A 24,404-nucleotide genomic window follows, 5' to 3' on the forward strand; every position below is an offset into this window, starting at 1 on the left:
AGTACCTGGTATACCTTGGCATGTGCTGGAACCTGCTGGAAGGATTGGATGGTCAGGTGACCTGCTGTGCATGGCTGTGCATGACCTCATATGACCTCATCCTTGGTCATATGACCTGATCACCTGACTAGGCTGAGTAAGCAAGATGTTCTAGCAGGTTCCACCACAGAGGTATAAATATAAGGCCTACTCTGCCTGGGGACTGTCTCTTCAGACTTGGTCTCTTAGGATCATGCACAGGTACCTATACCGTAGATAGGTCTTAGTCATCAGGTCTACTCCACTTCCTTGTTGCCTGCTTAGACTCTTGGCACTCTTAGGTGAGCAGACTTAGTCAGCCTGTGTTGCCCTAACATATAACCACACTTGAAGGCATGTGCACACATCTGGTTTCATGGCACAGAACCAGCCAAGGGCTTCCAGGTGGTCATCATACCTCCATTTCTCTGCTTGACACCAAAACTGAGCCTCCAGCTTCCCATTCTCCCACTTGTGGAGAGTCCATTCAACCTAAAAAGACATCACCTGAGTGGGTGGCAATCCCATAACCACAGACTCACTGCTGCCACAGCTAAAGTGATTGCCAGGAAAGGCATGGGGTTGTACTCCATATGCAATGCACTTGCCAGGCAGTCTGTGTCCTTGAACCATACCTTGTTGATGACCTGCACAATTGCAGCTGACTGGTAGGCACACCTTTTGGCGACTGGGTTCTGGGTGATGCTCCGTTCAGGTCATGGTTCCTCCTCTGAGCCATCCCACTCACCTGGAAGATGAAGTGCAGGTCCATTAGGAGTTCCCAGACTGATTCTGCCACTTGCCATTGTTCTGCAAGCATTTCTTGGGCAGGATTTGTCTGCACTAAAGCCATGGTCAAGGGGTTAATATAATGGTCCTTGACTGCAATTCGTGCTGCTTCAACCACTTTCAACCAGAATTTGGATGTACACTCCATCAGCTGCAGTTCATTCAGTGCATGGCTCAACAGACTTCACACACACACATATTTCACATGACTGCCCTTGCAACTGATGTTGCAACTGTGTGCTTGGGTGGCCTCATTCAATGCTTCTTCAATTAAGTCACCTCTTTCCTTGTCTTCCAGATAGGGGTTTTTGGAGCCCAACAACCCCCAATAGATTGCTTTGGCAATGTGAAGCAGCCCTTGCTCAGCTGAGCTGTGGTCCCCTGCCCTGATTTTGCCTGACATGGGACGGAGTGCAGGGGGTCCAGGCATCTGCTCTGGTGATGTATCATCACCCCTTTTGTGTTTTGTCCAGCTTGTCCAGCTGCTCTGTCAATGATATGGGATTAATCTGTACAAAAACACACCGATTTTCTTTGTTGATGGTTCTGCATGGCTGAGAACTCCCTGACAGTCCATCAGATTGTCAGTGATGGTTTATGTTCTTGTCCCACCACCTACCAGAAGAGCAGAATGAATCTAGAGGTTTCCAACAGGTTCAGTGGGTTTGGGTTAGCTGGTCTGCTTGGACATTGCATACTGGCTGTAGGGGCAGACAGGTCCCAGTGGTGACAAGGGCGGCAGGTTGAGACTCTTCCAGCTCAGTCTCACTACCCTTGCTCTTGTCTTCATCCCCATCAGTTTCTTTGCAGGACATAGAGTCTTCCTCTTCCAAGTCATCCCCCCAGGATTCAATTTGTGTTTGCCCTTCACTGTCACCTGGCTGTAATGTGTCAGGGATGCCTGTCGCCTTGCTCTGTTCCTCACCACTGGCCTTGGGGTTATAAACACCTATGATGCCAAATGGAAGAATCAGATCCATTGGCATAAATAGAGGTTTACTTCCCATCACACACTTGCATTTGGCACCTCACAGGCAGCATTTGGGGGGATCCTCCTGGGTTGAGGCTTGGTGTTGGTTGGTTTACTAGTCTGGGCCATACTTGTGTGGTCAATGGAAAGCAAGCAGGAGAAGGGGTCAAGTCCCATACACTGGTTTAAGCCTTCCCCTCAAAAAAAGTAAACAATGTGTCATCACGTGATGGTTACCTGGCCTGATCAATTGAGTGCCAGATGAATGGGGTGCTGGATCCCAGACCATCACCTAATCCTTATATGTATTGATGAAACACCTCAGGGTACCTCCACCTACCATACTTGGTGAGTGTCACTGGTTTCCATGTATTAGGTAAATAGGGTTGGCTCCACCAGTACTAGTAGACTAGTATGATGGAGACTAGGCAGAGACCATCACCATGTGATAGATGAACCATCACCTCTCATGTCCAAGATGGCCATGTCTCTCTGTTGTCACCCAACCTTCACTCCAGGTCATGAAGTTCACCCCCTCTGCTTCATTCCATCCCTGCTCCTGGTGTGCCAAAGATTTCTGGTCAGCAGCATCTCTACACAAGCATCTGGCTTTGGCACCAGCTTGCCATGCTGCTGCTGCCAAGCACCAAAAATCCCAGTTGGCCCAGCTCTGGTCCAATGCAGGGTCCATGGACATTGAAATATCAGAATATGAGCCTCCTCTAGGATGGGAGGAGGCTCTGCTCATGGTTGGTGATAACACCAAGCCTGATATCATCAACCATCACCCACCCAATGAGGTGCCCCAGATGGATTTCTGGCATCCACCACAGCCTTCCAATACAAGCAATCCACATTTTGATATTGAACACTATCCCCAGAAAGACAAGAGTAATCTGGGCCATGCAACTGTGGAATTTGAAGAGCTTTGGCATGTTATGGCACTTTTGGCAGTGCTGATGAGTGGCAACTGGCTAAATGGGCCATAGATAGTGGACTCAGTCTATCAAAGATGGATGAACTCCTTCCACTTCAACAGGTCAGTGCGTCCATCTGGCTGGTGATGGTGTGCTTATCAGTTCCTTGCCAGCTTAGCACTTGCCCAGGAAGGGGTTTCCACAACTCACACAGCCTGTTTCAATCCATAGATTGTCTCCCCTGTATGCCCCCATGGATGTGCAAGATGCACACTATCAAAACCCACAATCTGGTGGCACCTATGCAAGAGGTGATGTTTTGGTACCATGACCCAGTTTCTTTGGTCAGGGAGTTGATCAGGAATCCACACTTCAAAGACAAACTGCATTACCACCCAACCAAACTATACACAAGGGACCATCTATGTCAATGGGCATACTGTAACATGAATGACTCTGAGTGGTGGTGGAATACCCAGGTGAGTTGGCATTTGGCCATCTTATGTCCTCCTCACTCATACAGTGAGGTCTAGGACATGATACCTTCTGGAGGCATTGTTGCCCCAGTCATCCTGGCCTCCAACAAAACCCAACTGACCCACTTCACAAGTGGGATGGTGGCCTACCCTGTGTACTTGTCTATTGGCAACATTCCCAAGTCTATCTGCTTCCAAACCAAAGAAAAGGCCATGATGCTCTTGGCATATCTGCTCACTGACAAGTTGATGGGATTTTGCAGCCCGGCTGCTTGTGCCCATGCTGAGCATCACCTCTTCCACATGTGCATGGCAGAGATTCTACAGCTGCATCAAGGCAGGAATTGAGGGTGTCAAGATGACCTGTGCAGATGGATACAGTCATATGGTGTTCCCCATCCTAGGGTCATATATAGCAGACTATCCAGAGCAGTGCCTGGTGACAGTCTGCCATCACCAGCATTGCCCCAAATGCACCATGCCTTCAGAAGAGAAAGGGGCCCTCACAGAGTAGCTCCTTTGCATGCAACAGGTCACCTTAGAGTTAATGCACTAGCTTGACATCACTTCTGATACCACAGCCATCACCTGCAAAAAAGATGTTTATCACAACACAGGCATCCACCCAATCGATCATCCTTTCTGGGAATCCCTGCCTTATACTGACACATATGCCTGCAACACACCCAATCCTCTGCATGAACTCCATAAAGGGGTGTTCAAAGACCATTTATTTGCTTGGTGTCTCGATCTCGCAGGGGCAGAGGAAGTGGATGCCCATTTCAAGTGGGTCCCCCCTCATCATGGGTTGAAGAATTTTGAAAGAGGGGTTTCAGGCTTATCACAGATGATTGGTACAGAACATCATCATATGCAGAAAACCATGGCTGCACTGTTGGTAGGACTGCCTGGAAACATCACCAGCCAGACCCTGCATGCCACCCATGCTATATTGGACTTCATCTACCTATCTCACCTCCCAATGCTGACTGAAGCCAATCTGCAAAGGATGGAATGCAGTCTGGCCAAGTTTCATGTGTATAAAGAAGCATTCTGGGCTGCATCTTCCTGCAAAGATTTCCACTGCATCCTGAAACTACACAAACTCCAGCATTACATAGCTTCCATACAAAGCCACAGCCCTTGCAATAACTTCAACACTGAGCTCCCTGAATGCCTTCACATTGATATGGTCAAGTTGGGCTATCATGTGGGAAACAAACATGATTATATTGCTCACATGATGACTTGGTTGGAGAGGCGAGAACACATGCACAAGTATACCCAGTTCCTCAAATGGGCCGAAAGAAAACATCCTGATTATTTTGGTGACTTGGGAGAGGGGGTAGCCCAGACTCCATGATACTTGGGCTTAGATGCTTGCCAAATGAAGGAGCTATTCCACATCCTGGACATTCTGGGTAGCCTGGCTGCATGGATCTGTCACAGGCATGGGAACCACCCCATTGAAGGGCACCCTTCAACTGATGCTCAATTTCATTGCTTTGTACACCTCTCCATCAACATTCCCACTATCCCTGGTGGTCATGACAATAGCAAAGATGTTGTTCACTGCAGGCCTGGCCACATGAACCCTTCCACTGGCAAGCCTGTGGTAAGTATGTTTGACATGGTCCTGGTGAATACTGGGGCCTCTGGTCACAATGGAGGGCTCAAGGGCCTGTCCATGGGGTGTTTGAGATGCATCTTCCAAGTTGCTGGGGGGAGGTTGGTCCTGCCTGGACCATTGGTTTATGTCAAATGGTTTCAAAGCCCCCACAGTTCCAACATGGGTGATTGCTTTGCCTGGGTGACAAAAATGCCCATGGATCAAGGGCAGGCCCCAGGTGAGGTAATGCCTCTGGGGGCCATAGTGTGAAGTTGTCACCTCATCCCTTGCACAGGAGCCCAGTATCCCCAGGAATGGACTTGAAACATGGTGTTGGACCAATGGCAGACATTTGTCATCAATCCTTACATTGACCAACACATGTTGTATCACACAGGTTAGGGTCAAGGGAGGCATGAGGGTGACAGGTTTAGCTCTCCTGCCCCCCATGCCAGAAAGGACCAGGTTTCCCTGGCCCAGGTGGCAGCACTTTCAAGTGAGCCAACAGTCTTTCAAATCATCTTTGATAGACCCAACAGCACTTGGGCCAAGGACCAGGTTTCCCTGTCCCAGGTGGCAGTGCTTTCAAGTGAGCCAACAGTCTTTCAAATCATCTTCGATAGGCTGTTGGCTTGCTGGGGCCAAGGATCAGGTTTCCCTGCCCCAGGTGGCAGCACTTTCAAGCAAGCCAATGGCCTTTCCAATCATCTTCAAAAGGCCCAAGGGCACGCAGGGACTGCCACCTGAAACTGTCACCTGGATACATGTTGCCTGCTCCACATTGGCTTTGGCTATTGTCCTAAATGTCACCAAGCCCTTTAAGGCAAAGACCCTGACCCCACAAAAAGAACCCTTAATGGACCCTGGAAGAAGCCACATTGTATGGAAGAACCCTGAATCATGACATCATTGATCAATTTCATTGGCCCATCACCAGGCAAACAAGGCCACCCAGAGCAAAAATATTACAGGGAAACCATTGTTTGGTTTTCCAAATGAACAAAGCCATGCAATATGAATGTCTTGGTTTTGGGTTTGTCTGAGCCAGTGGCTGTGCCAATGTGTGCCCACACTTCTGCTAAGGGCACAAGGCCAACATCACCTGGCAAAGCCATCCAAACCTCCCACATCCATCCTTGCTCAACCCATATCTGCTTAAAAAGCTCTGCTATACTCTTGGAAAGCTCAAACTCTTTCTTGACAAATGGATGCCCCTCAGTCTACAAACTGTAAGTACCAACTGTCCTGGTTATGGGTGATGGTCTGACAGTGCTTGTGCAGATCAGTCCCAGACCAAGTCTTTCAAGCTTGGCCAGCACAATGCAGTGCATCAGTACAAGCTCTGGATGCCTACTGGCAACAGCATCACCTTGCCGGCTGGCTCAGTAGGTGACGTGGGTGATCTCACCCTTCCTTTTGGCCCTGGCGCTTGGGTGAAGACTGCCCCAAGGGTCTGGACCTTCTACAGTCAGCTGAAGGGGAAGAATGCAGTAGCCCTGCATCCTTTCAGCAGGACCAAAGATTGCTTTGATACTCTGGTGATCATTGATGATGATGGGTCCAGGCACCAGCAGACCCATTAGTCAGTGGCATCATCTGCTCCAGGTAAGCTCTCAAATCAGATGGACTATATTCTTATTGATCATGTTTGCTTAGGTACTCCCAGAGAGCAGCAGGTGACACTCTCTGCTGAACATTGTAAGCCTTCTTTCCCTTTTAATAGAAGGCTCATACTTACATATGTGCAGTTTGAAACTGTCAAGCAGGTCCTATCCTAAGGTCCCAATTGGCCAGGCAGGTCCCAGGCTCCTATAGGGACATGCTGGAGTCAGAGGATCCACCATCAGAAGAGGAAGATGTGGTGTTGGCAGCATCACCTGCAGTGGAGGCAGAGGATCAGGAGGAGCAGGAGCAGGAGCAGGAGGAGCAGGAGCAGGAGGAGCAGGAGCAGGAGCAGGAGCAGAAGCAGGAGCAGGAGCAGGAGCAGGAAGAATACAAGGAGCAAGAAAAGGAGGAGAGGCAAGAAGTTGGCCAAAAGGAGATGTCCATATTGTACATCTCTGGTAGGAGTATTATATTGATACTACTGGGTGACACTCACCTTTATCCAGATGATGAATCAGGCAAAGAGCATGCTGTGGCCCCACAGCAAGCTGTAGAGGATCCTAAGGGGAAGAAACACTGTGCTCATGGCTTGTCCAATCTAGGCGAGCTTGAAACAAGCCCTGTGCAGAAGACTCCTGCCAAGTGCCAGGTGACGGATACCTCATGAGTGGTCAATGTCCCAGCTGACCACTCCCTGAAGCTCCATTTGTTTCAAAGGTCAAATGGCGAGCTCTCAATGACTCAAACCATCTCCCCAGAGCTGGGTGATGCTCACCACCACACTCCCCCCCAACCCTGCCCCAGTGGACCATCCTGCCTTGCTGCCACCCTCAGTGATGGTGACAGTGACCAGGATTTCTCCACTATCATCCATGAGGTTGACCATTACAAGTTCATCCAGAGCAATATGGAAGAGCTCAGCTCCATGTGTTGACAATGGGGCAATGGCTGGCTGGTGGACCTCTATGAAGATTGGACCACCCGGATGAATCCTGTACATATGTCCACTGCACATAGCCAGAGGATCCTCACTGAGCTTACGGGACTTTGATATCATATCAAGAAGTATCCTACTCACAAGGTTGACGATTTTCTGGGCACCCCAGGCAAGATTATCTGCCCCACCCTTGGTTTGGTGATCCAAGATCTCTTGGTACATCAAGGCAATCTCCAGGTCAACCACCTTCAGATGGGCAGCAGGCAGCACATGTCACCAGCTGAAATTGTCACCAGCTTGCTCATGCATACTGCCACCCAAGACCAATCCAATCAGATTGTGGGCAACTTCCCAAAAGTGGGATTTGGCAACTTGCCCAGAGCGTCACCTCTTGGTGTCACCCCCTCTTGGACTATATGCATGAATGGTACAAAGTGAAGCCTACCAATGGAGAAGAGGTCAATACCTTTTCCACCCTGATTCCTGGTGGTGGAGTGAGCGACTGGCATATGGATGGATCTGGTGTGATCATGGTCATCATCCATGTGTCCAACCTGGTGGAGAAGGGCCCGAAGAAGCTATGGCTCATGGCTCCCCAGACTGAGAGAAACAATGCCATCTTGGCTAAGTTTCTTTATGCCAGGAAAAAACACATGCTGTCTGCAGCAGTGATACCCTTCCTGGAGAATATCCAGTATGTTCTGGTGACACCCAGAACATTAGAACATACTGCATTCTTCTTGGCTCCAGGAATGTGGCACTGCATGCTGACCTTTGATATCTCAGCACATGTGGCATTCCTCATCTATGATGTCAGATTATGGCTGCAGGCTCAGAAGGTGATGGAGTCCAATATCAAGAGAGTGTCTGGACTCATAGGCATGGCTGAGCAAGCTGAACAGGTGGAGATGATGATAGAGGAGTTGGATGCATGGAGAGAGGTGGGAGCACCCCAAAGGTGGGCCAAAGAAGCAAGGGCAGGTCTTTCTTCATGGCTGGCCATGCTGAAGGAGACTTGAGCTAGTTAGAACATAGTAGTACTCCTTTTCTCTGCATAATAATATACCGTCACCTCACAGCATCACCCATTGTTAAGCCTAACATGTCTGGATAATACTAACATTAATCTAATAAAGAGGGACTCAATGAAAATGTCACCCCAGATACTACTGAGATGGGTGGCATGGGCCTGTGCCCTGAACAGATTGAAATGGTTAACAATCTGACTAATGGTATCTACTAATACTTCCTGGCAGCAGCAGTGGCAGCAGTGGCAGCAGCAGCAGCAGCAGTGCCATGTGGTGCTGCTACTACTACAGCAGCAGGGTCCCCATTTTTTCCAAGGTAATTCCTCTGATGACCCCTTTCGGACGCATTTTGCCTCCAATGACCCCTCAGGCACAAATCCCTGAAATGACCCCAAGGCCTGCCCTAAGCAACCAAAGACCTTCCAATTAAGGAAGGTGGTGGTAGCAGTTCAAGATGTGCTAGGGTCCAGTCTCTTCATGTTGGTTTATGAAGCATGTTCCGACAATTAATTCACAAGCTTTTTGTTTTTTGATTAGTTATGTTACAATATGTAAATTAATTCTGCATGGATGCCTCATATAATAATTCACCGATTTTCACCATTGTAAACATAGGTGAGAGAACACCACACTTTTATGGCAAGGCAATGAATTTTGCTGCAGTTCTTGAAAATAATAGATACCATACACAATGCCAACCAGCTTGTCTTTTGAAAAAGGTCTGTTCTAATAGCAAAACATTCACAAAAATGCATTGTTGGATTGACCTGAGGCACATGCTTCTATTGCCACAGCCACTGCTTTCCTTATTTGGTTACTTAGGGGCAGCATTTGGGGTCATTTCAGGGATTTGCGCCCGAGGGGTCATTGTAGGCAAAATGCGCCCAAAAGGGGTCATCGGAGGAATTACCTCCATTTTTTCCTGATGACGGTCAGTGACAGTTGGTACTCAGACCACTCACAGATCGATCGTGGACATAGCATTTGACACACACGCGTCTAGGATACTCTCCCTTCTTCTACGAATGGCCTGACTTCCAGGCGTGATACTCCCGTGCATGATGAATTGTCCGATTATGGATTATACCAATCCCGTGGCCGCCGACGGGCTGGACTCGGAAATACTAAAGTGACCGTGGGCGCGGTTATCCGCATTCCCTGGACTTCTTCACTTGAGTCACTGTCCGTCACCGCTCGACTCACCTTTCTTGCCTGACTGTCTTCGAGTCACAGACTCTGTCTTCAAATTTTTGCGGCGTCTCCGAACGGGTGGCAGCAAAATATGCGAATGGTGCTGTTAAACCATACACCGCCCCCCTTCTTTCGATTCAAATGACAAATATATTTCTGGAACTCCAGGTTTTCTGTTTATCCTCTTGTGTTGGTGAGATAACACCGTGACCACTTTCTGACACGAGAGGTTCTCCTTTGCACCCCTTCTCGCACGAAGACTCCTGGGCGATGGTGATGGGAGCGAAGGTCGGATAAACAATCAGAATCTTGAAAACAAATGAGAACCGCAAACAGATTGACTCACGTTGACGAACAAGTCAAGCGTGTGGCGCAAATATCGTCATAATGTATTGTACGGAGAGAGGGGGTCGCACTGCACAGTTTAGATCATCCAAGGGACAGCAACAAAGATTTAAATATTTTGGTACTGACATATAATATAATCCAAGCAATTGGTTCATGTATAGATCATGTATTCGGCTGTAGAAAAAAAACGTACTGGGGCAATTCATTGCAAATCAGTTTTGATTCCGCTACACGTGACTGGATGTCGGGCACAACAGGTCATTTCACCAGCGCACGACTGGTGTCCCATAGGAGGCAATCCAAGGCCATAATTTGGTGCTCAACAGCCATTCAGCAACATGTCGTCTTCACCCATCATACCTGAGATTACGATAGAGCAGCCGGTGAAGCCACGAAAACCTCGCATGGGAATCGATCCCGCCAATATTATCGACGGACCCCGGTTGAAGAAGCGCAAGGAGTCGCCGGATCCATCAGCTGGCGGCAAGCACAAACAAGGCAGGCCCTCTGAAGAGAAGAGAAGAAGTATAAAGCAAGAAGAGGCAGATGTAGGGACTGAACAGAGAGTCAAGGTCGCCGAGGATGGTAGTGGTGTGTGGAAGACGGTGAGGGAGGAGAAAGATTCAACGTGAGTGATGGTTGCAGTCCAAGGGATATAGTCCAGCCCTGGACGCGCCAGTTTCGTCCGTTCAACGCTCATTTACCACTGCCATCTAGCGGCCGGCTCCTATGTTACGACTTCCTCCGACTGCCGAGCAGGCGTTTGTATCCTGACTATTATGAGATCATCAAGCGGCCTCTTTGTATGGAGGATGTTAAGGTATGCACAAAAATCTATCCAGAGATCTGCTCTTTACCAGTGTCCGTAGATGAGCCTCGACAGCCTCTCGTATTCGAATCTCGAAGCCGTCAGGCAGGACCTACTCACCATATTTCGCAACGCTCAGCGGTACAACGTGAAGGAGAGTACCATTTGGCAGGATGCTAAACATATGAAGGTGTGCTCGCCAATATGGTCTATCAATCCACATCCTCTGACACAATCCACCCAGAAACTTATCAACAAACAATTCAAAGCTCTAAATCATCATAGCCACGATGATGATGACGACGACGACGAGCACGCTGGCCAAGCAAAACCTATACATGAACAAGCTGAGCTGGACGTCGATGGCGTGGACATCGGCGTGGACGGTGAAGACGCTCATGACGGTCATGAAGCAGAAACCGGCGTGAAGTCCAGGAAGCGCAGACCGCCCACGATGCAAAAGGCTCTGCGCTTCAGACTACAGAAGTTGACAAAGAAAACCGATGAAGAGTATGCAGCTTGTTGGTCTCTAATTCTACGAGACTGACCAGGATTAGAGCGAACCGCGATCGTTGCGGCATCTTCATGGAGTTGCCTAGTCGCAAAGACTGGCCACATTATTATGAGCTAATTAAACAACCGATGTGTTTGAGTCAGATTCTGGTGCGCACATCCCATGCATACATCACGCATGTCGCTCATGGACTCTGGTACTTATAGGAGAAAGTCAACAAGAACGAATATACGTCAGCAGCAGAGTGCACTGCAGACGTCGATCTCATGTTCAGCAATGCATTGACATTCAACGAGGAGGGTTCGACTATCGCAGAGGATGCTAAATTTCTGAGGGTGCGCACGAGTTTTTGGCCCAGTGCGGTAGATGTGCTGACTTTGAATTTGCTCATAGCAAGCTTGGCACGACAGTCTAAAGACTCTTCCAACAAGGATTTCTGATCAGCCTTCGTCAAACGGCGATGCGTCCTTAACCAAAATCAGGATCAAACGCCCACTGGAACCTGTTTTGGGGACAAGCTCACTGGTCAACATCGATGTCGGCTCTCCAGCTAAGATGGTTTCACCAGTCTTAGTTTCTCGATCACCGGGCTTGTCGCATACATCGCCAATTCTTCCTGCTGCCCGAGTTTCGGAAGGGCAATCCCGAGCAGCCTCCGAAGCGGCAAGCTCTCCCCTTCTTGCGGGCCCAGCGCAGTACCAGGCTCCTACGCCGGTACCAGGTATGGCACGTCAGTTTCCGAGTGCGAATCCCCTGGCTGCGTATTACAGTACTCTGTATCCAAGTCCTGCTGGCCGTTCATCACCTTATATGTCTCCTCCCACCGGTGGTTCACAGTCTGGTGCATCAACTGCGACTGCCCTCATTCCAACAGGTGTTTCATCCGCTGGATCGGAGCAGAACCCTCCAACAGGAAATGGCACATCCACACCGGCATCGGTCCCCACTGCCGCGCCAATGGCAAAGTCACCTCCTCCCCCCGAAGATCCGAAGAGAAGAATCATCAAACAGATCGACTTGGTCATCCAGCCTTCGAACCGAACAGTTGCCCTAAAGGACGACATTGCAAAGGCCTATTCTCTCATCTTGGGTCTCAGCGAAAGCAAAATGCTGATCGGCCTAGAGTTCAACCCTATCTATACGGAAGAAAACGCCACAGAGGGTTCCTCCACCGACGATGTCCAGATAAGCAGTCCAGTTGATAACAACTCGTTGTCACACCATTTCACCTGCACAGTACGAGTAAACGGCAAGGTGGTTGAAACGATGCCGACGGATGAATTGGTCGTAAATGGGAATGCTGACCTTGGGAGAGAATCACCAGCATGGCTTGTGGAGCTCACCTCCGGCATGAACGTCGTTGATATTATTGCGGAACCGAGGGAATCTCAAGGGAAGGCACAAGTGTGGAAGCTCTTCGTGATGAAGGTCAGCTGAGATTTCCCCATGGGGTTACGAGATGTGAGACCATTGTTTTAATTACGTGTATCGCCTATAGTCACTGGGATAGTCTGGCCTTGTAGCATTAATGTGCTCTATAGGATGTAATCACAATTGAAGCCTTGCTACAACTACTGGGCGTTAAGTTAAATATTGTTAATAAAGTACAGCATTGAGACCGGAATAATAAGAAAAAAAACACGCTCATTCTGGGAGACGGAAATACAGGCCAGCAGTTCACATTGTCCAGAAAGAATCTGGGAATGAGGTGAGCCCGATCATTGGTGTCATGCCTTGCTCCGCTTGCAATTGCATAAAATCACCCTGCACTTGCCTCCTCCGCCTGCTGTCAATCTCCATTTGCAGATGACCAACCTTTGCGGTTTCGTCCTGTAGAATTCGATTCACTTCCGACTTGGTCTGTCGGAGACGCTGTAGATCTTCGTCCAGGGTCGCGGTGCGTCGGCTCAGCCTGTCAATCTCTTCACGCAGGGTGGAAAGGGTCTCCTCTTTTCGCTGCCGGGAGAGTCGTTGAGCCTCTGCGTTCGCACGTCGCCGTTTTTCCAGCTTCGCGAGTTGCTCAGGACAGGGTGATGAGTTGGCAGAGTGAACAGAGCCGCCGCTGTCGCTCCCTCTGCGACGAGATGGGCCGCTCTCCTCCGGTCGTGCGTATGGGGAGCTTCGTTTCGCTGCTCTCGGGAGCTGGGATCGAGCCTTGGTCGGAGCGTGGACTGGACGAAGATCGGTTTTCTTCAAGCCTTTCCGAAAGCCGCTCGGGGGAGAGAACAGCCATGGTCGATCGTAGGCTTGTCCGTATTGATATGCGGTTCCTGTCGAGTCATAGTTCATGGTGGTGTAATCGACTGATACGCTATTGCTCAACCAGCTCTCTGCAGATATTCCGCTAAGGGCTGACACAGGTTCGGACAGGGTTTGTGCCTGAGCGTCTATATCCCAGGGCGGAAAAGATGGCGGATGGATCCTTGGCACGGTGAGGGAGTTGGCTTGGCCGTCGAAAATATCCATGTTGAAAGAATAAGGAACCGGAAGAGTCATCACTGAAAGCATTCTATATCAACCGAACCGGGGAGTTCGAGAAAGTCCGGGAGTGCGAGCAGGATGACACTGAGAGAATTCCGGAATTGCACCGTTCTTCGACCGCGGTGACGTTGCAAGGCCTCACTCCCCAACAATGAGTTTGATGATGGCACGTCCCTGTCTTAATGGCGATCAGCGTCAATGCATAGACAAGCGGTGGCTAGTTATACATACAAAGAGAGTCGATCTAATTCAAGAGAGCATGAAGATACACGAAGGTCCGCCTCGATGTTGCCTGTGATGCCGCACAATTGGACAACGTGGCTCTAAAAAGAAGCGCTGGTTGCCGGTGGATTCGAAATAGTTCTGCTAGCGTTTGCAAGCGACCCTTCGTGTTCATATGGGTTTAAGGTACAGCAATACGTTTGCCAAATCACGGGTAGGTGTATTTAAGTGGAAGAGGGTACGAATTGGTACGTGATAGAAAGGGACAGAAATGGTCGAGTCGCGATAAGGCAATGTGCGGGCCAGCTGTGCTCGTTTCTATGGTGGGATCATGTTGAAATATGGGTTTCAGCGAACCCAGCATTGGCGATATTTGGGTGTCCAGGATGCCGATATTTGCGGAGCAGTTAACTGCCCTAAAAGATGAAGGGCGGTGCAAAGTAATCACTCAGGCTGATGTATGGCAACGTGAGTAGCTTCTTTCTTGACTTCCAATTATAAATTCCAAGAAGGGTCTTGCGTGGATAGTTCGGTGTTTGTCCGGGGGCAGTTCTGGCCAAGATTGATCTCGAGAATGCAGTCCTTGGCACAGGCAATAATAACGTAATACCATAAGTATCCTACAGCTACTCCAGTGCACTGTCCGTTTCTGCCAGTCCATGAATCTCTTCAGCCAGTCCATGAATCTCTTCAGCCATCCCATTTGTGGCTATTCCTCCGGCACTCTCGTTGACAATCACGCGCCCTTCCCAGGCATCGATATGCTGCTCCCATACCCGGTCTCGGAAAACGCCCTCATCTTCGGCATTGTCCTCTTCGGAGGAGCTCGAATCCTCCGCCGAGGGAACGTACCGGTTGTATTTATCAGGCGGGGGAAGGGTAGATGGTCGCGTCTTGTCGCCCAAGTCGGATCTTGGCCGATGTGCTGGCATCGTTGTGGCACCAAGAAGGGCGTCATCATCCCGAGTGTTCGGCAACTGTACCTGGTTGCCTACGGCACTATCAGGCACTGGCTCCTCCCCTTCACGTTCGAGACCTCTTCGAGCAGCATATTTCCGGACAATCTCCTCTCTGGCCCAGGGTGTGAGGGGTTTAACCTCCCAGCCCTCTGACCCTCTGCGCGTTTTTGGCCGTCCAGTTCTTGTGTCATACGCATCGACATCGGCATCCTCATCCGTGATCTGATCCCCGTTGCGCGCAGCTCTTCTAGCTCGCACAAGACCATGATTTTCCTTCGGATCAGAATCATCCTCGGATGATATCGGCGAGGTCGAATTAGGTTCTTCATTATCGAGCGACTTGAGGAAAGTGGTAAAAGCATCTGGCTGCCGCTTTGTTCTCTTGTTGGCCGCTTTATTCCGCTTGTTTGCGGCTCGCGCTCGTAACCTCGTATTCGAGGGTTCGAGATGTGGGTTGACACCGGAGCCGTAAGTCCACGGTGATTCCGGCATCGGACGTGGCTCGTAGTAGCTGCTCGGGTCTTTCGGTGGCCAGATAAAGGGCACATGCTCCTCTACAGAGAATGGCATGAGCATGTCTATCTATGAAAGTCCGTGAGCACTCACCCAGGAAGCACGGTGAGCTCGGCGTACCCAGTAAACTACACCGTGTCCCCCGCATCGTCGTCTCCCCCTCGACCCCACGAGCGGGCATACGCGTCATGTCCATTCTCGTGCAGCGCGACTCCGCCATTGCCTGCCACGGGATTCCTGAGCCCATTGCTGTAGCCGTGGCTATTCGCAGGTGGAGGGTTTGGATATGGGTATGGGTGCGAGGCCGGGGGAGAAGCCGCGAGTGGCGAGGAACGCTCTTTCCCTGAATGGGCATTCCACTCACCTGTACCGGCTTCAACGGGGTAACTCAAGCCGTCTCCTTGCACGCTCAAGGTGGGCCAGCACCAAAAGAGCGGGTTGGGGCCAAGCACATAGCGAAGATTCTGTAACATGCCCAGGTTGTACGGGAACTTGATCTATTCCGGGATGAGAGGAATCAGCCCCACACGAGTCAGCAAGGGCGATGCGGGAAGAGCAAGGAGGACGTACCTTCTCGATCCGGCCACGGCGAACGAGCATAGCGACCTTGTCCTTCTCCCATGCCTCGATCGTTGTGGTGTTCGTCGCGAGCAGATAAAAGTGGTACAAGCTAAACAGGCCCACAGCAAGCAGAACAGGCACACATGTCGCAAAGTTGAGCGCGGCCCATACAACTTGTGATGTTGTGGGCGAGAACTGGCATTCTGTTAGCCACCGTGCCAAAGCTAGGAAGTCTCGGACATGCCTGCATATACCGATAGTCGACAACATCCCAGACCATGCGCATGAATAGCGTCATGTGATAGGTACAAGCCAAGTCGACAAAGAACAAGAAACGCATGAAACTGGCGTAGTTCTTGTGTCCCACACAGTTATTCACCCACGGGCAATGGTGGTCCATCCGCAAGGTGCAAGCGTTACATTCCCGGCAATGGTGTGCTACAAGAAAATACGACATCAGCTCCATTAGGGCGGACAAGATAAGCATAACGCACACCGTGGCGGCTTGTACACCTTGCATGTTCGGCAATATCTTAACTTCCCATTCCCTTGCTTGACTTCGAAACTCTGCCCTTCGCCTGTCTGTGGCACCCATCCATCTGGTATTCTTCCAGGATCTGTCCAGACAACAAGATAGTAGTTCCACCATATGAGTCCTACGAGTATGCTGTGCAAGCGTAAGTGCTTTAACCGGAGAAGGGAGGGCTATAGGGAACACACTTGAAAGGCAGCATCGCCCATATGAAGTCTACGCTCACGGTGTACCCATACCAGGGGTAGAAGACGAACAGCTGGGAAGAGTAGGCGATGAATGCGATGAGAAAGCAGGTGACTACCACACTTTTATTGAGTTAGCATTGATTGCTTGGATGGTGACAGCGGCGTACAGCACACGTCCTAAAACTCCAGCCATGCTTGCTCTCTTGGTTGGTTCCCTTCCTTCCTTTTCAATATGGGGGTATAGATGGGATAGATGAACGATGGGAGACCAGCACGATTGTGCAGGAAAAGGAAGAATTAGAGAGGAATACGCATACAAGGTGGTGAAGGATCACACTGGTCGGGAATGCAGACAAGGGACAGACACGCACGGCTTGCGCGTCGCGTTAGTCACAGGTTACTGGACATGGCCGATATCGACGGGTTGTACAGTATTACGAGAACGACCGCGCCTTAAATTTGTGTGGGAAATTGGGGGGAAGAAGTACAAATAATTGATTGGACAATCCGAAAGCATTAGTAAACGAATCAAGATGCGGTGAGAGGGTGCGCTGCATTTCTTGAGCAGAACCTACGACTTCGGGCTAAAGAACCACCAGAATACTAAGTATGCGGCGATGAGCCCGCCAAACAATCGCACTTGGGGATCGAGGTTGTTGAACCACGCCCATGGGTCGGGTGCTTGCGAGGATGCGGTGTCCGGGGCTGCTGTGGGTGAGGCATCCGGTCCACCGAGCGTTTGGCCTTTACCGGAGAAGGCAGTTCCGCTCGAGGGGAGGGAATGTTGACGGAGGGCGGTTTCGATACCCCTACCAGTGTGTGTTAGTGATCAAGGATGAAAGGTCCGAGATGGTGGAGAGAACGTACCGTACGTCAGCACCACGTACTGTAGCAACCTTTTGGCCATTCTTGAGGAAGACAAACGTAGGCTGTTGAAATGTCAGCTATTAGTCATTGAGGGGAGAGAAGGCTCACCATAGCAGTTATCATGTAATCCCTGGCGACATCCCTGCATGCGTCTACATCACACTTCAGGAACAGAGCGTCCGTATATTGCTTGCTCAGCGCTTCATAGCGCGGCGCGATGGCATGGCATGGACCGCACCATGTCTACGTATCGAATTCACAAACAGATCAGCCTAATAAGGAACAGAGTAAGGAAGGGAGCGTACAGCGTGGAAGTCGATCACGGCGAGTTTGCCGTTATTAGCTGACAGAAGGGTGGAGAGCTGCTTCGAGGAAGTGATATGGGTAATCGTCGACATTGTTGCTCGCCCAGCGAATTAGTGACGATGACCAAAAAGATAGATAGGAGCGAAAGTTGAGCTGATGGTCGCCGTTGCAGACGACGAGCAGCAGTTAGCAGCAATATCTCTCGAGGGCGCAACGATCAGCAGCACAGAGAGGTCCAGCGATCATCACCTCACCAGTGATCAACAGCTCGGCTCCGGCGGCCCTTCTCTTCTCCGTTCGGCATCGCGGCAGAGGTGGACCCCTGAGCACAGCCACTGAGCCTTGAGGCCCAAAAGTACCCAAAATTAATTTGATTTTTTGTGGCCTGTCTGCTCAGCTTTACAACTCGTGCGACTCTACAGGAAAAATGGGAAAGTCACAAAAGAAAAGGACGGGGAGGAGACATAACCCTGTACGGGTACCAGATGATCACCTTGGACATGGATTGGCAGCGGCGAAGGATTCAGTACCCGCGGACCGGGCCGCACAAGTCTTGCCTGTTATGCAGAAGGTGAGTTCCTCTCCCCTTGCCTTATGTCGTGTGCTGATAGGGTAGTAGTTGAGTGCCCCAGACGCAGGAGACCGGACTTGGGCATGCGCAGCTATCTCAAATCTCATTTCCAACGATCCTGGCACACGTCGGCTCCTGCAAGGCAAGAACGTCGTCGGCCAGCTGATTACCAGGCTGAGTGACAGCGCTGAGGAGGTCGTGGTAGAGGCGAGCGGGGCACTAAGGAATTTATGCATTGATGGAGGCGTCGAGTTGGGAAGGGAGATGTATAACAAGAACGTACTAAGTCCGCTCAAGGCTTGCGTTCAGAAAGTGCGTGCAACACAATTCGAACAATTGGGTAGCTAACCTTCCGCAGATGTCGACAACACTCGATCGGATCATCTCTGACATCCCTGCAGAGCCCGCCGAGATCCCAGCCCGAAAACTTGTTTACCCCTTTGCGGAAAACGTGCTCACACTCTTTTGGTGCCTCTCCGAAACCTCCCAAAAGGCTTTAACAGCCATCAACGCCCTCGACCTCCCTCCTTTCCTTATGGCATTCGTGCTCAACCGCGAGCGGATTCCACTCAGCACCGTCATCGCCGCTGCGCAGTGTTTGTACGTGCTTACGGACGACAATGACCCGTTTGTGGAGAGCGTGCGGAGCTCGGGCGAGTGGGTAGGCGCACTCATGGACTGCGCGCGTCAAGCAGAGATACAACCGAATGGAATGAACGGGGTGAATGGAGTGAACGGCTTTCCTAAGAAGGACAAGGCGAAACCACGGGAAGATCCCGAGCGTCAAACAGAGCTGCGTGTCCTCGCCTGCGGCATCCTTAGAAATATCATTCCCCTTCCGTCGCTCCTCCCTGCAGCGGCAATCGATATCGACGCGCAGATCGTACTCCCCACTATCATCCCACTCCTTTCTCTTCCATTGTCCGTCACGGCGGCTCGCGCAGTAGAACTGCAAGGCAAGACTACGGCCAAACCGTTGCCGAAGAAGAACCAGCCGCCGGGGAACGATCACCTTACTGAAGAAGAGCAGGAGCTGGAAGGCATAGAGCGCAGACTGCGTACGTTGCTCATGGCCCTTGAGGTGCTAGCGGGTGTGTGCGCTGTGCTACCAGACGAAGTCCCACTGGCGACCGAGACTGAAGAGGCGGGGATGGACGAGGACATGGACGAGGACCTACCTCCCGAGGGCGGCGGGGAAAACGAAGGCGACGAACATGAAGAAGAAGAGACACCAGTTGAACATCCAGAGGCGAGCGAACCGGCGCTTCCCCTCCCATCAGTGCTCCAAACGCTCCTCGCCCTTCCCTCTCAGCTCCTTCCTCTCATCCCTCCACCACCGGTCTCCTACCTCTCCCCTTCACCTGTGCCGCCTATCACCTCCGCTCTAGCACAGATCCACCTCCGCGCGCTAGAGGCCTTGAGCAATTTGTTCCTTGGAGCGGCTGCGTTTGGCGCGCCGGTGCCGAGGGAGACAAGGGAGGAAGTGTGGCGTGTTGTATGGGATGTCGTTAGCTTCGCTCAGCAGGGAACGCAACACGATGCAGACAGCACGATGAACAGCACCGTGCTTGTTGACACGAGCATCCCTAAGCAAGCGGAATTCAAGATCCCCGAAGAAATGCGGGAAGCGGCCGTTGGAGTGCTTTGGGCGTGCCTCGAGTCCGCCGGGTCGGACGCTACTGCCGACCTGGGGGTGCCGGATGACACCGCGCATAAACTTATGCAGATATGCGCATCCTCAGTGGACGAAGCTACGCGGGCGCGGTGTGTAGGATCGCTTGCTCGGCTCGGGCAGCGCGCGGATCCTCGGCACAAGGAGGAGAATAAAATGATTGCGGTATTTTTGTTCCACCCGTTCACACCGCCTTGCAAGTCACAGAGTGCACAGATGACACTGGCACACATGCATGGAGTCATCGACATGTTCTCTGATGAGACCAGCGCCAATGATGTGGTGTTCGACGAGCTTGGCTGTCTAGGAAGGATGGAACAGGCTAGACATTGGCTTAACCGAGAAGTGAGGAGATGGAAAGGCAGGGAAAGGGATGAAGGGAGGGTGATGGTCACGGAGTGGACGAGGTTTGTGACATGGCGGAAGAGTCTCCCGGAAGTGGGAGAACAGGAGGATGCACTGATGGAGTAGTTTTGGAGGACTATACCACCATTTGGATGACCAGTTATGATTGATTAATGCATTGTATTTACTTTCTCTTCTTATGACCCTTTACAAAGCTTGGGATTGTTTGCGGAGCGTGAGTCATTTCTGGGCCATCGGACAAGAAGAACAAGAATTGCTTCCGTGTGAGCTCTCCAACTTCTTTGGGCCGCCTTGTCAGTGGCCGTCTTACCGTGTGCTCAACGCATACAAAAGCTCAGCATCGAACACTTACACACACCTCCATCCTCACCCCCACCATCACCAAGCCATTCCAACACGCACTTGCCTATCAATCTCTTCTCTTCATAATGCCTCCCCTTGCAGCAGCCGCGATCCGTTCCGCGATCGACCCATCTAATCGCCCCGGAGGTTCACTACTCGACCGTCTTTCTCCCGCACCATCCGTTCCCAATGCACCCTCAAGGATCCCTACCGCGAGAGGTGGAGGAAGAGGTGGTCATCAGAGGACGAATGGCATTAGTGTGAGGGGTGCTGCACCGCGAGGGGGAGGCCCGGGCGGGCGAAAGCCGCTGTATGTGAAGAACGAAAAGTGCGTGTTTTTAACAAATGGGAAAGGAATTTACTAAGAGTACCCGGTCGCGCTTGTTTAAAGTGTGGAGCTTGCAGACAGGGCAGCAGATGACTTTGTTGCTGTTTTCTATTCGAATATGGATTCTACTGGGCGAGCGGTATGTCGGCATGCACGTCTCCCGTCGCGTTTTCTAACACATGTATGGATAGAGCTTAGCAAAAATGTACCGGCCTTCTTCGACACTTATTTGGAATGGCAACAAGATGCAAGGCGTGGAATCGATCAACGACTTCTTCTCAAAACTCCCACCCTCGAAGCATGATCTCAACTCCTATAATTGTCACCCCATACCTGGTATTTCGCGTCCCGCACTCTGGGTATCCATAGTCTAAATTGGTATCCCAGGTACAGAAGGTCTGAATGACCGCAAACCATCCTTGATGCTCGTTGCATCTGGCTCGGTGACACATGGGAAGGAACCTGTCGAACACGCTGTCCCGAAATATTACCCAGTTGCAGACGCGCTCCCGAGGGCGTTCTGCCAGACGTTCGTTCTGTGTCCCGATATTGAAGGCTCTGGACTGCCGCCGGATCAGTGGAAGATGGTCGACCGATACTATATTATATCAGATCACCTACGATTTATCGATTAGGCGAGGATGCTGTGCTGGTTATTCCCTGCATTACTGGTGTATTTCTATCTCATGACGCATAATGATATAACGCAATGTTCCCCGAGCGGGCATGCGATGTCAATTTCCCGGTGGGTCATGCACCCAGAAGTAGAACAGACAACATATATCGATGTATCCGAATCACCCAATTTTGCCCCTGTTTTTTCTGCTGCGGCCTATGTTGTGGGCCAAGTCCTATTTTACGCGTGGCAGTACGGAAGCACCGGTCGCGGATGTTGTTCAACCTCGCAGCAAGCGCGTTGTGCCCGTCCTCAGCGCTCACCTTTTACCATACGCAATCCTCTCTTCTCTTCTAGCATTTAGCTGGTGTACGTCGCTTGTCAGACGACGTGCACACCGTCCAAGACGGCAATCATCACCTCAATTCACAGCGCACAAAACAGCGACAACAAGTCCGCAGCTAGCGCACAGGACCAACAACAAGGCCAACGCGCGCCCACGACACCCCCAGCAGCTATAGTGGCAGACGGCAACACGGCGTCCAACGGAGCCCGCTCGCCTCTCACCGCGCAACAGCAAGCGCACCATCTTACCCTCACAACTTCCTCGGGATCTCTACATCAGAAAAGTAACATCGACGCCATGCCGGCCCGCGGAGGCGATGGGTACGACTTTCGCCCAATCGTTACCCACTACCTTTTCCTTTTCACTTTCATCCTCGCTGCCGTGCGTGTTTTAGTCTCCTTCATCGCGAAGTCAACTCATGACGTACAGATTGGATGGCTTGTATCTTTCGTCAGTCAGTGCGCGGTAGAGGCACAATGTGCGTATTTCACCTCATATACGTGGATCGTACTGATCTCACAACAGGGGGCAACGGTCCCGTTGGCGTGTTATGGTTCGCCATTTTGTGCGTCATCTCGTCCCCCTTTTTTACTCCCTCTCATCCCATCATATCAGCCTGCAACTCGCGCTCATTATCGGCGTATTCCACTCGCTGGCGACGGACTCCATCGCCACCCACCGCCTACAGGTTAGTCCGCAGCATCCCGCAGCTTGGCTTCCGGAAGCACTGCTCGGTCCGTGATCTCAGTCTGACAATACGCTCTCCACAGATCTCCGTGTTTGGAGGCGTTATGATCGTATTCGCGGTTAATGGAGCCAATGTCGGGATTTTCGGAGGTGCCGCATCTGAGCAGGCTATGGGTGCAGGGTACCTAATCCTCGCAATTGTCGACGTGAGTCTGGTACTACCTCACTCATGCACGATTCGTAACCAACCTCTTCGTAGATCGTTTGGGTACTTTACTTCACCGCGGAAGAAGACTCGTATATGTACCACATCTTCCAGCAGATGGGCTCGGGCGGGCTCTCAGGGCCTTCACGCGGGAACCGCAGGCGGACACGTACCTCCACCATGGGCAACATGGGCATCTCTTCGGGAGGAGGGAACGGCTACGCATCTGGCGGGTACTCAAATGCCGACGTTGGTGGAGGCGGGATCGGCGGACCGGGGAGCCTTACAGGTGGATTCGGCGCACCCAAGTCAAGCTTCGGCGACCACCGCGACTCGAAGCCGATCAGCGGAGTGCTGAGCAACCCAGGGAGCCAGCCAGGTGCTGCTCCAACAGCGGCCAGCGAACGCGAGGCGAATGGTAGCATTACCAACCAGAGTCAGCCTCTCATGAGCACGGGCGATACAGCCCAGAGTGCAGGAGATACGTATGCATATAGGGCACGTGCACTGTATGCCTGTGAGTACATTTTGAACTGTCGATGCAGAATATATGCTCATCTCAACACCATAGACACCGCATCACCGGACGACCCGAACGAGATTACGTTCGTCAAGGGCGAAGTGATGGACATCCTCGACAACACGGGCAAGTGGTGGCAAGCAAGGAAACAAGACGGCTCGACTGGTATCGCCCCGTCCAGTACGTTTTCATTCCTTCACGTACTTTCCGATTACTGACATGAGTTTCTGCAGACTATCTCCAACTCATCTGATACCACGCTACCTTTCCTCTCCTTCCGATCTCGGCTTACCTAACGTTCTTGTTCTCCTTTATGCGGAAACGACACCAGGCAGACTCCTCTCGCTCACGTTCGTACCCTGTAACTCCTTTCCTTTAATGGATATTTCATTCTTCCTAGTTCCACTCCTTGTCCTGTTCCTGCCTCTTTCGATGCTTCACTGTTGGGGACGAGAGCGTGCAGGTCCGAACCGGGGTTGGATCGTACGACCCGACTCTCAGGGAAGACGTCGGTTACCTCCGTTCCGAGCAGTTTTTCATCTAGCTATCTCTTTTACGAACGTTATGTAGCGATGGTACAAATTGATAACAGTACAAGAGATCGTTCTCGTTCCCTCCCTTCGCGCCTATTGTGCAACGTATTGGATTCGATCTGATTTAAGTACATGACTGCGGAGGACCGGCTCATGAATAATAGAAGCTATACAATAAGTTTGGGGGATGATGAGATAATGTACATGTTGCTAAGGAGTGCTACTATACAGCTGAAACCCAAAGAAGACTCACATGCACAATACTGTGCCATGTTAGGTGCGCAGACTCTGATGGGAAATTGTTTCCATGGAAGTAAAACCTTTCGTCGTCGTCTGCGCAGCTCCGGTTATTGTTGGTGACAGTGCGCAGATTACAATC

At 51.1% G+C, this 24,404-nt stretch overlaps 10 protein-coding genes across 10 annotated transcripts; 7 read left to right on the forward strand and 3 right to left on the reverse strand.

The window, feature by feature from the left end:
- Nucleotides 1-2,714: 2,714 nt before the first annotated feature.
- On the forward strand, nucleotides 2,715-3,227 carry DACRYDRAFT_50708 (uncharacterized protein; the record flags this gene model as incomplete). The annotated part of the gene is made up of 2 exons (XM_040775005.1): nucleotides 2,715-2,824; nucleotides 2,873-3,227. Coding segments are annotated over 2 exons (465 nt in total), but the record flags the coding sequence as incomplete, so codon positions are not given.
- Nucleotides 3,228-3,786: 559 nt separating this feature from the next.
- On the forward strand, nucleotides 3,787-4,533 carry DACRYDRAFT_51186 (uncharacterized protein; the record flags this gene model as incomplete). The annotated part of the gene is made up of 1 exon (XM_040775032.1): nucleotides 3,787-4,533. A coding segment is annotated over one exon (747 nt), but the record flags the coding sequence as incomplete, so codon positions are not given.
- Nucleotides 4,534-5,983: 1,450 nt separating this feature from the next.
- Nucleotides 5,984-8,340, forward strand: DACRYDRAFT_15258 (uncharacterized protein; the record flags this gene model as incomplete). The annotated part of the gene is made up of 8 exons (XM_040771089.1): nucleotides 5,984-6,008; nucleotides 6,061-6,164; nucleotides 6,344-6,384; nucleotides 6,446-6,477; nucleotides 6,546-6,842; nucleotides 6,891-7,033; nucleotides 7,448-7,593; nucleotides 7,644-8,340. The coding sequence occupies 8 exons, from the start codon at nucleotides 5,984-5,986 to the stop codon at nucleotides 8,338-8,340; spliced, it is 1,485 nt and encodes a 494-aa protein (XP_040629464.1).
- A 1,732-nt stretch (nucleotides 8,341-10,072) lies between these two features.
- On the forward strand, nucleotides 10,073-12,712 carry DACRYDRAFT_99675 (Bromodomain-containing protein). Its single transcript, XM_040777611.1, has 7 exons — nucleotides 10,073-10,516; nucleotides 10,606-10,708; nucleotides 10,758-10,886; nucleotides 10,941-11,206; nucleotides 11,254-11,359; nucleotides 11,417-11,545; nucleotides 11,604-12,712. Exons 1-7 carry the CDS (start codon nucleotides 10,227-10,229, stop codon nucleotides 12,645-12,647), a joined length of 2,067 nt encoding a protein of 688 aa, XP_040629465.1. The 5' UTR covers nucleotides 10,073-10,226; the 3' UTR covers nucleotides 12,648-12,712.
- A 175-nt stretch (nucleotides 12,713-12,887) lies between these two features.
- Nucleotides 12,888-14,016, reverse strand: DACRYDRAFT_115618 (uncharacterized protein; the record flags this gene model as incomplete). Its single annotated transcript, XM_040770042.1, has 2 exons — nucleotides 13,923-14,016; nucleotides 12,888-13,869 (listed from the first exon to the last, which is right to left on the reverse strand). Exon 2 carries the CDS (start codon nucleotides 13,716-13,718, stop codon nucleotides 12,888-12,890), a length of 831 nt encoding a protein of 276 aa, XP_040629466.1. The 5' UTR covers nucleotides 13,719-13,869; nucleotides 13,923-14,016.
- Nucleotides 14,017-14,539: 523 nt separating this feature from the next.
- Nucleotides 14,540-16,859, reverse strand: DACRYDRAFT_106638 (zf-DHHC-domain-containing protein; the record flags this gene model as incomplete). The annotated part of the gene is made up of 7 exons (XM_040768306.1): nucleotides 14,540-15,454; nucleotides 15,520-15,882; nucleotides 15,956-16,141; nucleotides 16,224-16,384; nucleotides 16,441-16,613; nucleotides 16,667-16,786; nucleotides 16,834-16,859. 7 exons carry the CDS (start codon nucleotides 16,857-16,859, stop codon nucleotides 14,540-14,542), a joined length of 1,944 nt encoding a protein of 647 aa, XP_040629467.1.
- Nucleotides 16,860-17,141: 282 nt separating this feature from the next.
- DACRYDRAFT_78405 (thioredoxin-domain-containing protein) lies at nucleotides 17,142-18,043 on the reverse strand. The gene is made up of 4 exons (XM_040776336.1): nucleotides 17,839-18,043; nucleotides 17,642-17,776; nucleotides 17,534-17,595; nucleotides 17,142-17,475 (listed from the first exon to the last, which is right to left on the reverse strand). Exons 1-4 carry the CDS (start codon nucleotides 17,929-17,931, stop codon nucleotides 17,238-17,240), a joined length of 528 nt encoding a protein of 175 aa, XP_040629468.1. The 5' UTR covers nucleotides 17,932-18,043; the 3' UTR covers nucleotides 17,142-17,237.
- A 193-nt stretch (nucleotides 18,044-18,236) lies between these two features.
- Nucleotides 18,237-20,564, forward strand: DACRYDRAFT_78408 (ARM repeat-containing protein). The gene is made up of 4 exons (XM_040776337.1): nucleotides 18,237-18,410; nucleotides 18,459-18,722; nucleotides 18,769-19,974; nucleotides 20,017-20,564. Exons 1-4 carry the CDS (start codon nucleotides 18,267-18,269, stop codon nucleotides 20,551-20,553), a joined length of 2,151 nt encoding a protein of 716 aa, XP_040629469.1. The 5' UTR covers nucleotides 18,237-18,266; the 3' UTR covers nucleotides 20,554-20,564.
- A 312-nt stretch (nucleotides 20,565-20,876) lies between these two features.
- DACRYDRAFT_88367 (NTF2-like protein) lies at nucleotides 20,877-21,753 on the forward strand (the record flags this gene model as incomplete). Its single annotated transcript, XM_040776847.1, has 4 exons — nucleotides 20,877-21,118; nucleotides 21,182-21,257; nucleotides 21,310-21,454; nucleotides 21,506-21,753. The coding sequence occupies 4 exons, from the start codon at nucleotides 20,877-20,879 to the stop codon at nucleotides 21,751-21,753; spliced, it is 711 nt and encodes a 236-aa protein (XP_040629470.1).
- Nucleotides 21,754-22,171: 418 nt separating this feature from the next.
- Nucleotides 22,172-24,087, forward strand: DACRYDRAFT_78409 (uncharacterized protein). The gene is made up of 8 exons (XM_040776338.1): nucleotides 22,172-22,461; nucleotides 22,510-22,558; nucleotides 22,606-22,645; nucleotides 22,696-22,768; nucleotides 22,851-22,973; nucleotides 23,027-23,489; nucleotides 23,544-23,672; nucleotides 23,726-24,087. The coding sequence occupies exons 1-8, from the start codon at nucleotides 22,378-22,380 to the stop codon at nucleotides 23,743-23,745; spliced, it is 981 nt and encodes a 326-aa protein (XP_040629471.1). The 5' UTR covers nucleotides 22,172-22,377; the 3' UTR covers nucleotides 23,746-24,087.
- The last annotated feature ends 317 nt before the right edge of the window (nucleotides 24,088-24,404 follow it).

This window comes from Dacryopinax primogenitus (genome assembly GCF_000292625.1).
Source record: "Dacryopinax primogenitus strain DJM-731 SS1 chromosome Unknown DACRYscaffold_7, whole genome shotgun sequence".
Lineage (NCBI taxonomy): Eukaryota > Fungi > Basidiomycota > Dacrymycetes > Dacrymycetales > Dacrymycetaceae > Dacryopinax > Dacryopinax primogenitus.